The 11,870-nt window shown below is 41.0% G+C and overlaps 1 protein-coding gene across 3 annotated transcripts in view; it reads left to right on the forward strand.

Annotated features, from left to right (window-relative positions):
- Nucleotides 1-8,391, forward strand: part of ccndbp1 (cyclin D-type binding-protein 1) — a 28,610-nt gene extending 20,219 nt beyond the window's left edge. For all 3 annotated transcript variants that reach the window (XM_048608135.1, XM_048608136.1, XM_048608137.1), the window contains exon 11: nucleotides 8,193-8,391. In XM_048608135.1, coding sequence (XP_048464092.1) covers nucleotides 8,193-8,301 — 109 coding nt within the window. In that variant the 3' untranslated portion in view covers nucleotides 8,302-8,391. The remainder of the gene's footprint in view (nucleotides 1-8,192) is intronic.
- The last annotated feature ends 3,479 nt before the right edge of the window (nucleotides 8,392-11,870 follow it).

Raw genomic sequence — 11,870 nt, forward strand, 5'->3', positions numbered from 1 at the left:
TCTGGCCCAGATTTTAAAGTTACGCCTTTTTGACCTACATGCTCCTTACTAGTAGGAAAAAAAGCTGGTCTCTGTACACTCAATCAAATCACCGTTTAATTTTCTGTATTCCAGAGAGTACTCTGGGGGAGGTGATGACCTAGTGGTATTATCACTGGACTGTTAGTCCAGAGACCCAGATAATGTTCTGGGGACCCGGGTTCGAATCCTACCACAGCAGATGGTGGAATTAGAATTCAATAAAATTTCTGAAATCAAAAATGTAATGATGATGATGACGAATCCATTGTCAATTTTTGGAAAAATCCATCGGGTTCACTAATGTCCGTTAGGGAAGGAAATTGCCATCCTTACCTGGTCTGGCCAACATGTGACTCCAGACCCACGGCAGTGTGGTTGACTCTGGGCAATTGGGGATGGGCAATAAATGCTGCCTAGCAGCGATGCCCTCGTCCCATTAATAAATAAAGAATAAAGGACAAATTGAGTTTATCCAATCTTTGAACCGTGGTAAATTATTAATGTACCTCTGTTGGGCTTCTTCCAAAGCTAGTATGACTTTGCTCAGATACGATGCCCAGAATTTTACACACTGCTCCAGATGTGATCCAAGCAGAACTTTATATAGTTGTAGCAACCATTTCTCCTTTATGTTCTAGCCCCAGGTGTAAGGTCCAAATTGCCAAAAAGAATTTTACTTTGTTTTATTTCATTTTATTGATCACTGTGACTAAATCTCTCTGAACTTCCATTATTCTTTACATAATTTAAAATTACACTATCCCTTTCTTGTCCAAAATTACTTACACTGTTATGCCCACTCACTTCAGTTATTTTTAAAGTTCCAAATGAATGAATGAATTTATTTATTTTCTTTGAGTATAGAAATGCTTACTTGGGCACGAGAACCTAACCTATCCTGATGACTTTGTCATAACATTTAACATAGCATTTTTAATTGGGGCAGTATACATCCTTTTAAAGATCATGTTTGCAGTGTATTTGACCATAAGATATATGAGCAGAATTGAGCTGTTCTGCCCATTTCTGATAGGTTACTCAACCCCATTCTCCTGCCTTCTCCCTGTAACCTTTGAATCCTGTGCTAATCAAGAACCTTCTAATTCTGTCTTAAATACACTTGCACTTCTATGACAATGAGTTCCACAGAGTCACTACCCTCTCTGGCTGAAGAAATTCCTCCTCATCTCTGTTCTAAAGGGTTGTCCCTTGACCCTGATGCTGTGATCTTGGGTCCTAGTCTTTCCTACGAGTGGAAACATTTTCTCCATGTTCACTCTATCCAGGCCTCTCAGTATTCTGTAAGTTTTAATGAGATCCCCTCTCATTCTTCTGATCTCTGCTGAGTACAGACTCGGAGTCCTCAATCGCTCCTCATATGACAAGCTCTTCATTCTGAGGGACCTTTCTTTTGAACCTCCTCTAGACCCCTCCAAGGCCAGTTTATCTTTCCTGAGACACAGGGCCCAAAATTGCTGGCAGTGTTCCAAATATGGTCTGATCAGAACCTTATACAGCTTCAGCAGAGCATCCCTGCTGTTGTAATCTAGTCCTCTTAAATTGATTGATAATATTGCATTTGCCTTCCTAACTGCCAACTGGACCTACATCTTAACCTTAAGAGAATCCTGAACTAGGACCCCTAAGTCCCTTTTGTGCTTTAAATTTCCAAAGCTTTTTCCCATTTAGAAAATTTTCTATGCCTCTATTCTTCCTATCAAAGTGCATAACCTAACACTTCCTCAGATTGTGTTTCACCAGCCACTTCTTTGCCCACTCTCCTAGCCTGTCCAAGTCTTTCTGCAGCCTCTCTGCCTACTCAACATTTTCTGTCCCTCCACCTATCTTTGTGTCATTTGCAAGCTTAGCAACAATGCCGTCACAGGTAATCTAACCACTGCCCCTTGACATTCAATGGTGTTACCATCACTGAATCCCCTACTATCAACATCCTGGGGGTTACCATTGACCAGAAACTCCGCTGGACTCACCACATTAACAGAGTGGCTACAAGAACAGGCCAGAAGCTGAATACTACGGCGAGTAACTTAACTCCCGACTCCTCAGAGCCTATCCACTATGTACAAGGCACAAGTCAGGAGTGTGATGGAATACTCCCCACTTGCCTGGATGACTGCAGCCCCAACAACGCTCGTAGCTTGACACCATCCAGGAAAAAGCAACCCGCTTGATTGGCACTACATCCACAAGCATTCACGCCCTCCTCCACCGACGGTCAGTAGCAGCAGCTGTGTGCTATCTACAAGATGCACTGCAGAAATTCACCAAAGATCCCCTTCAGCACCTTCTAAATCCACAACCACTTCCATCTAGAAGGACAAGGGCAGCAAATATATGGGAACACCACTACCTCCAAGTTCCCTTCCAAGTCACTCACCATCCTGACTTGGAAATGTATCGCCATTCCTTCACTGTCACTGGGTCAAAATCCTGGAATTCCCTCCCTAATAGCATTGCGGGTCAACCCACAGCAGGAAGACTGCAGCGGTTCAAGAATGCAGCTCACCACCACCTTCTCAAGGGCAACTAGGGATGGGCAAGAAATGCTGGCCAGCCAGTGATGCCCACATCCCAAAATGAATAGAAAAAATAGTTCATCCTTCCAGATCCTTCGCATATAACTTAAATAGCTGTGGTCCCAACACTGACCCCTGCAGAACTCTGCTAGTCACCAGCTCCTATCCTGAAAAAGATCCCTTTATTGCCACTTTCTGTCTTCTGCAAGTCAGCCAGTCCTCTAATCCATGCCTGTACTTTGCCTCTAACATCATGGGTTCTTATCTTGTTTTGTGGCCTCCTGTACGGCTCCTTGTGAAAAGCTTTCTGGAAATTTAAATAGTTTACGTCCACTGGCTCATCTGTGTCTAACTTGCTTGTTACCTCCTCCAAGAATTCTATCAGATTTATCAGGCATGATGTCTCTTTGACAAATCTGTGCTAACTCAGCCCTATTTTCCTGTGCACTTCCAAGTACTTTGCAATCTCAACATTAATAATGGACTCTAAGATCTTACTAATGACTGAGATCTGGCTAACCGGCCCATAATTTCCCATCTTATGCCTCCAACCTTAAACAGGTTGTGACATTATCCATTTTCCAGTTGTCTGGGACCATTCTTGACTCCAATGATTCCTGAAGAATCAACGCCAATGTCTCTAAATCTCCTCAGCTATCTCCTTCAGGATTCTGGGATGTAGTCCATCTGGTCCAGGTGATTTATCCACCTTTAGACCTTTCAACTTCCCCAGAATCACCTCGTTAATAATGGCAACTACACTCACGTCTGCCTTCTGACTCTCTTGAAGTTCTGGTATGCCACTGGTGTCTCCCACTGTGAAGACTGATGCAAAGTACCTATTCAGTTCCTCTGCCATTTTTTTTTTCTCTATTACCACTTCTCCAATCTCATTTTCCAGTGGCCCATTGTCCTCCCTTGCCTTTATCTTTCTTTTTATATAACTAGAAAAGACTCTTGCAGTCTTCATGTATGTTACTAGCTTATCCTTGTATTTCATCTTCTCCCCTCTCGTTCCTTTTTAAGTTGTCCTTTGCTGGTTTTTAAAGGCTTTGCAATTTCTGACTTCCCACTAATCTTCACCACATTTATGCTTTCCCTTTTGTTTTTATGCTGTCCCTGACTTTCCTTGTTTCTTCTTTTTATGGGATGAATTCCTGCTGTGCCTCCTGAATTACCCCCAGAAACGCTTGCCATTGCTCCATTGTCTTCCCTACTCGACTCTATCTTTCAATTACCTCTGGCCAGCTCCTCCCTCATGTGTTTTTGTAGGTAACTCTACTCAATTGTAATACCATTACATCTGATTATAGCTCTTCCCTCTCAAACTGCAGAGTGAATACTATCATATTCTGGTCACTGCCCCCTAGGGCTTCCTTCACCTGAAGCTCCCCAATCAAGTTTGCCTCATTACACACCAGCAGATTCAGAATTGCCTGTTCGCTCATGGGTTCTACCCCAGGCTGCTCCCAAAAAACCATCCTGTAGCTATCCCACAAATTCCTTTTCTTAGGATCTGTTACCAACCCGATTTTTTAAATTCCCAGTCCACCTGGATATTGAAGTCCCCTGTGATTATTGCAATAGTATCTTTCATACATGCCTTTTCTATCTCCTGATTTATTTTCTTCTCCACATCCTGACTACTGCTAGGAGGTCTGTACATAACTCTCATCAGGATCTTTTCTCCTTTGCAGATCCTCAAGTCTACCCGCTTAAATTCTATGCCTTCTGACTCTATTTGGCTTCTTGCTATCGATTTAATATCACTTATTAACAAGGCATCCCTGTCCCCTCTGCCCATCCACCCTATCCTTTCGATAGGACGAGTATCCTTGGATATTTCCCAGCCCTGATCCCCTTGCTGCCATATCTCTATGACTCCCACAACACTGTACCTGCCAGTTTCAATCTGTGCTACAAGCTCATTTACCTTGTTTCATACACTGTTCATGTAACAATTGGTAAGGTAGTGTAAATTACTGGCGTCTTTCTATCATCGAAATAGTTACACATAGAAAGAAGATTGCAGGCGTGTTGTGTCCTTGCTGACTGTTTGCAAGAGCAATTTATCTAGTAATAAAGTTTGGTTATTTTAGTGGTATGAATTGTCTCCAGCAGGGTGTTTTACCTAATACTTATGTTATCACCCCTAACATAAGAAACTGAGCATAGACATCATGGTGTTGAAGAATCCAGCAGACATTTATTCCAACTAACTGTTATGTACAAGCATTTCATTCCTTCAACACAACTGTCAGTATGGCCAAAGGCTAATATTAAGTTATGAATTACAACAGAGAAGCACACTTCCAGTAGAGTGTCATGCTTAAGTGATCAAAGGTAAGATGGGTATGAGATATTTATACCTTCCATTTGTATGCAGTGATGCAGTAATGATATCATGAGCATGTCTCCTGAAGATATACTGACATATGAGTCATAACACAACCTTTTGTGCTTATTTCACTTTGGCTGTCTAGGTCACTGTGATCTGAACTCTAATTGTAACTTTTTGAATCTTGAAGCAATTTTAAAAATTCTCTTTGTGACCAGTGTTAGTTCATATATTCATTTGTTGTCATTCTTATCACCCTAATTATCCTTTCCACTTGGGCCTTGGACCCTTCAATGGCAGCCAGTCCCAAAGGCAGCTCTCTCCCTTTCTCAGTGTGCCATGAAATAGAATGCCTTGTTCCCAGGATGAAATGTTGGCTGTTTAACAATTTGAGTCCCTGTTATCATTCCCTCCCATGGGCATTGGAAATATTATGAGAATTCTCACATGGGTGTGAAGTATCATGAATCATCATAGAATCCCTACAGTGTGGGAACAGGCCCTTTGGCCCAACAAGTCCACACCAAACCTCAGAGCATCCCACCCAGACCCATCCCCCTGTAACCCACCTAATCTACACATCCCTGAACACTATGGGCAAGTTAGCATGGCCAATCCATCTAACCTGCACACCTGTGGACTGTGGGAGGAAGCCGGAGCACCCAGAGGAAACCCACGCAGACACACAGAGAATATGCAAACTTCACACAGACAGTCGCCCGGGGGTAGAATCGAACCTGGGTCCCTGACATTGTAAGGCAGCAGTGCTAACCACTGTGCCACCATACCACCATAAATGGGACGTTCCTCTAAATTTAAGAGTGGGTGTATTGAAGTGAACAAATGTCAGTTCATACAAGTCTTCTGTATTTGAACACTACAATAAAAAAATTTGCGAACTAAATTGTTATTATTCTTAATTTAAAATATCAGAATTTTAAAGGGCCTGCAGTATGTATCTTTATTATAATGTATTTGCTTTGTGTTCACCTAACAACTGTGTTCTGAGTTGCTGAGGAATTTTCTTGCCCCAGAATGATTATATCAGAAGGAAGCTGTTCAGCCTGGCGTGCCTTTTACAGTGCAGGCGACATTCCTGTGGTACCATTCCCCTGCCTCACCCACAACCCCGTGCATTTTCCTTTCAAAAGCTGATCCAATTGCCCCTTTGAATTTCCTAGTTGAACCTACCTTCACCACACCGTTGTGCAGTGTGTTCCACATCCTAACTACTCTATAAAGAAGTTTCTGTCATGGTGCCACTGTATCTTTTACCATTTCCCTTTGTAACTGTGACTTATCACTTTTTTCATCCTTCTACCAGCTAGTTATACTGTCCACACCTCATAACTTTGAATGTCTGTATTAAATCTCCTTTAAACCTTCTTTTCAAGGCCATCCTTCCGATATTGTCCCATCTATCCATGTAATTGAAGTCCCTAAGCTGTGGAACCACAGTTGTAAATGTTTCTGCTAGCATGCCAAATGACATAAGCTGAAATAAACAGAACATTGCTGAAATTCACTTGTTAGGGGACAAAACATTCAGTTGTTAATTTAAATTTGAGATTAGTGCATTTTTCTTAAGCAAAGTTATTAAGGAATATGGGTTAAAGGCAGGTAAGGCCACAGATCAGCCATGATCTCTGAATGGTGGAAGAGGCTTGAGGGGCTGAATGGCCTACTACTGTTCCTATGTAACGTAGTTCAGGATTCCAGAGGTTAGTGGTAGAGCCATGATGGCTGAAAAAGGCAAAGTGAAGTTGAAAGGATTTCACAGACTGGAGAATTCATCTTATGATCTATTATATCAGCCTGTAGTCTACTTTTAAGACTTACTTGAAGAGAAGCATTAAACAAAAAAATAATGTACCGAGACAATACAATTCATATCAGACAATGAAAGATTATGAGGTCTCATCTGACATGCTAACTCATTAAATTTGATCTCTGAATATTACTTTGGCTCTGAATTATGTAGTTCCTGGTGACTGAAATTCTTGATAAAGTCAAACGTACTTTATTTACTTTGAGGGAGTTGGAGGGAAGTATTGACGATAGCCCACATGTCTGTGCTGACTGCTGTGCTTTCTCACCTATATAATGTTCAAAGTACAGTAGCTCAACATTGTGAGTAGAGAAAGCTGATGAGATAAAGTATGAATACAAAACAAAGCAGGACAGATGCTGGCAATTTGAATACAAAACCAAGCAGGACAGATGCTGGCAATTTGAAATCAAAACAAACAAAGGTGATGGAAGACCAGGAGATGAGAGAGGCTTTAAGTGGAGTTTGGGGGAAATAGTCTGCAAGTGGCGGTGGACGATAAAACTGCATGGATGTTAGAAGGAGAGAGAGACTGCAAGTGAGGGATGGGTGGGAGGTGAAGCCCGCAAGGAAGTATGAGAAAGCTGTAAGGGGAGGGTGATTGGGAGGGCCGCAAGGGTTATAGGAGACTGCAAGTATGTGCGGGGAAGTTGGAAGGGGGCAGTGGGAGGCTGCAAGGAATATGGGATTGAGGAGAGGCTGAAAAAGTGGTGACAGGCTGCCAGGAAGGGAGAGGTGGAGACTGCACAGAGGAAGGCAGACTACAATGAGAGAAAACAGTTTTAAAAATGTCAACAAAGGATAGCTAACTAGGAACCAGGAAATTCAAAATCGCTAAGGTATTGAATTCCTCAAATGAATTAGAATCTCGAGAGCAAGACAGCATATGTTCAGAGTTACTATATGGAAAAAAAATGGTAGCTAATGCTTCTATTATACTGAATACTACTATCAAATTTAAATCTGAAATGCCTTAGTGTCAGAAATTACTGTTGAATAATTATATTGTGTGCCCTGCTTGAGGCAATTGGATAACCAAATGTCAACTTCATTCAGTTCTTGACCGTGAATGTAAAGCCAGGAGTGAAAGGTACTTATTCTGAATATCCTGCAGACTTTAAATCAAACTGCAATTAGTTTTACGTTTGTACAGCATAGATTTTGTCTTGTACTCTAAATTATTCTGGGAGAAACTCTGCGTTTTCACATAGCCACTTGCATGCAGAATTGGAGTTCTAAGAAAGCGCTAATTTGGGATGAGTAGCTTCATTATAAAAACATCATATGGTAGTACTATAACTGCTTTAACTTGAAAGTGTTAGATAGTCATCATTAATGTGGTTCTACAATGTAGTTATCAAACTGTTTAATTGTCATTTTTGGAACTGAGCGTATATAAGCAATCTATGTACTTTTCTGCTTTGTATAATTCCGCCATTTCAAGTGCTGTTTTGTTTTCTTTGTATAGGTCTAGTCACGTGTGCCCTGAATCTGAGAACAGCTGGTTGCAATTTCTAAGTGGAGCAATTGAACACAATATGGATAAAGTGAAGGATTTAACACAAGGCAGTACGTAAATTTTCTATAGTGCTGTTAGGAGCAATCATAGACTACAGAAGAATGTTTAAGAAACACAAGGCATTGAATAAAAATTGTGAACATTTTAATAAGTGTTTGAGTGTTTCTATATATAAGGCTACAATCTCTGTAGATGTACATGTATTATCAAGGTTATTCACTATTCCCTTCCTTCAAGACACACTGATCTCCAGACTTAATGATGTGATTGCATGGATCTCAGCATTCGTTTTTGAAAACTGCAGTAACGTTTCATTGACAAATTGGAAGGCTTTTTGACTTTTGGGAATAGTTGTGAGCTACAATTGTTTTCCTTCCATCAGAACAATGGAACAAAAATTTCTTGGAGAGGCTAAAAGTTGCTTGTGAAATGTGTATGAGCACTCTTAGCCCAGCTACTGTTACATGTGCTCTAGAGCAAAGAATAAGAATAATTTAAAGTTTTAGCAAAGATTTGTACTTTGGATTGTGGATGAGGTTGCTGGCTTGTTTTGTTCAGGCGTTTCATCACCATGCTAGGTGACATTAATCAGTGAGGCCTTCGATGAAGCGATGTTGTTCTACTCCGCTTGGAATTTATACTGTCTGGACCTCACTGATTAATGTCACCTGGCATGGTGACGAAACGTCTGAACAAAAACAAGCCAGCTCGGTAAGCAAGTCAACTTCAATAAGGAATGATTGAATCCAAGTTGGTACTAATTTCTATTAATCTTTGTGTATGTGCAGTAAATTATTGCACTTGAACTTTCACCTGCCTGAAGGATAGCATTTCAGATATCTAAAAAGCTCTTGAAGTGAAATGATATTTGCATCAAAGGCAAATTTTTGCCTGATTGAGTTTAATAAAGTCATTCTGCTCTTTAACAATTTGTGTTCTGGTGTCTTTTGTAACATACTCACATATGATATGAAATATATGTGAAGTGGCTTCTTTAACCTTGTATTCTGGTTCAGGTCTATTATTTGGTTTGTTGCAAGCTATTCATTGATCAGTCGGTCATTGAAAGTTTGAAGTTGGGCCCTAATACCATTCGTTCAAATGTCAAGTTGCAAGCATCTCGCTATTTGTATGCCTCAGTGGTCCGGGTTGACACGCCTTATTCCTGTGCTTTGCTGGCAGGCGTCTTTGATCCTGAGCTTTCACTCTGTGCTAACACTGTCCTCTTTTGTCCCCCTTGCCTGTGTCCCCTTCCAATCCTGTTCCGGTAGAACTCACTGAATAGCAAACTGTTGCCTCGCATTTCCCATTTGTACAACACTGATATAAGCCAACTGACCAATGAATCTGATGACTTTGTAACGTTTGTCTTAGTGCTACGATCAGTAGCAATTTTACTTAGGATGAAGTGAGTTGTAACTTTCATTTGTAGGGAGATTATTTGTCTTATGAACATGATATTAAACATCTATAACTCAGTCCAACCCCAGGTAATTTGGATCTGAAATTGCAATAAGGCATGCACCAGTTAAAGTATGGTAAAACAGACCATAAATCTGCCCAAATTGGGAGAACTCTTGTTCCCCATGTCAAGTCCCAGTTTGTCTTTACAAAGTCAGGCCAGGCATATCAGCAATGCATAATTTTATTACTGTCAACAAATAAGACAAATGGCATTACAAAATTAAAATACTGCAGATGCTGGAAGGCAAACAAAATGCTCAATATTTAACTAGTCAGGCAGCACCTTGGCAAGAGAAATGATTTTCAGGTCATTTACCTTTATCCAATTCTGATAAAAGTTAGAAATGTATCTGGTTTTAAGCTGGTGAAATGGGCAAGGGTGGAGAAAGTGTTCCATGATATGTTGGAAGACTGATGAGCTTAAGTGGCAAAAGAGTTGATAATGTAGTGCCATTGTGGGATGGTACTGGAAAAAGAAACCGAAGATCTATAGAGGTGTGAATAGCAGAATTGTGGACAGCTGATATCTGAAAGCCAGACTAAGAGTAACACTGACACATGGAAAGGTAGGCAAACACAATTGGAACATACATTACAATCTGCAAGGTTTGAAGTCAGGATTGAATTTTGAAGGCTGTAACTGAAAAAAAAAATGCTCCCTAAAGCTGCATTGAACTTCATTGTATCTCTGTCCTTGGACTACTGCAGTTTCCAATGAGAATGAGGTGAAGAATGAAAATGATAACTAAAAGCTAGGAATCACACTGGTCTTTGAGTGATCCCTCAATCTGTGTTTGTTCTCCCCATCCTAGAGAAGACAGCATGTCAGCAGCCAACACTGGAGTAAGTAAAACAAGTATAAGTACTTTGCTGCTTCACCCGAAAAATGGAGCCTTAAATAGTGAGAAGGAAAGTCATAAAAGAGCGGGTTTTGCAACTTTCTGTTTTTGTGGGAAGGTTCTGCCGGGAAAGGAGGCCATGTTGAAGCTCATTAAGGGGTAGAGTAGAATATTATGGAGGAAATGGTCCCTCCAGAATGCTGAGAGGGAAGGTGATGATGTATTTCATGGTGGCGTCATGCTGGAGGACAATGTAGTGAATATGAAGGCTAGTGAAGTTAAAGATGAGGATGAAGAGAAATGTAACTGAAGGGACAGGAAGGAGAGAGAAGGAAATAGGATGGATATGGTTGAGGGCCCTCATTTCTGCCCATTGCACACTCTACCTTATTTCCTTTTGAACTTGCATTCTTCTCCCAGGGGTAATCCTAAGATTTTCATCAAATCTGCTGACAAGAATGGTGTTATTGTTACCTTGAGAACTGACCTTAGCCAAAAGACCCAACTAATCAGGATACGGTGTTATTGCTCCTGACTCTCCTATATCCATATCATGTCTAGCTAATGTACACCCATGTTTATCTCTGCAGTAAAACAGCCATTTAGTTCCACTCTCATACTCATTCACCAGAGGCCTGAAATAATTTCTCTGCAAGCATATGTGCTAACTTTCAGGGAATTTGCTAAGTGCTTGCAGTGGAATTGGTTCAGGCCTCTGGTGAAAGAGTGTGAGAGTGGAACTAAAATGGCTGTCTTTCATAGAGCAAGACATGCACATTAAGCTAACGTTTCAGGTCCGGTGACCCTTCCTTAAAATGTCACTGGACCCGAAATGGTAACTCTGGTTTTTTTCTTCACAGATCCTGCCAGACCTGCTGAACTGTTCCAGCAACTTCAGTTTTGCCTCCTGATTTACAGCATCTGCAGTTCTTTTGGTTTTCATGACACACATTAAGCTGATTAGTTTCCTGTTCTGTTTCATTCTGTGATGTTATGATAAGATTTTCTTATGCAAATGAATTGTTCAATGAATTGAAGACATGGTCAAGTGGCACGTTGAGGTACTTGGGCAAATGAATGTAAAACAATTGGAATCAGGTCATCAACTCCACCTCTCGTCAGTCTTTTTTCCAGGGTGGAAATGTCAAAAGCTAGGGGCACAGGTTTAAAGGAGATGTATAAGGAAAGTTTTTCACACAGTGGGTGGTAGGTGCCTGCAACATGCTGCAAGGAGAGGTGGTAAAAGCAGATGCAAAGTTTAAGAGGCATTTAGACAGAATCAGCACAAGGATCTGTTCGTATGCTGTACTATTCCATGCTCCGC

Source organism: Rhincodon typus, chromosome 19, assembly GCF_021869965.1.
Source record: "Rhincodon typus isolate 14 chromosome 19, sRhiTyp1.1, whole genome shotgun sequence".
NCBI classification, from domain to species: domain Eukaryota; kingdom Metazoa; phylum Chordata; class Chondrichthyes; order Orectolobiformes; family Rhincodontidae; genus Rhincodon; species Rhincodon typus.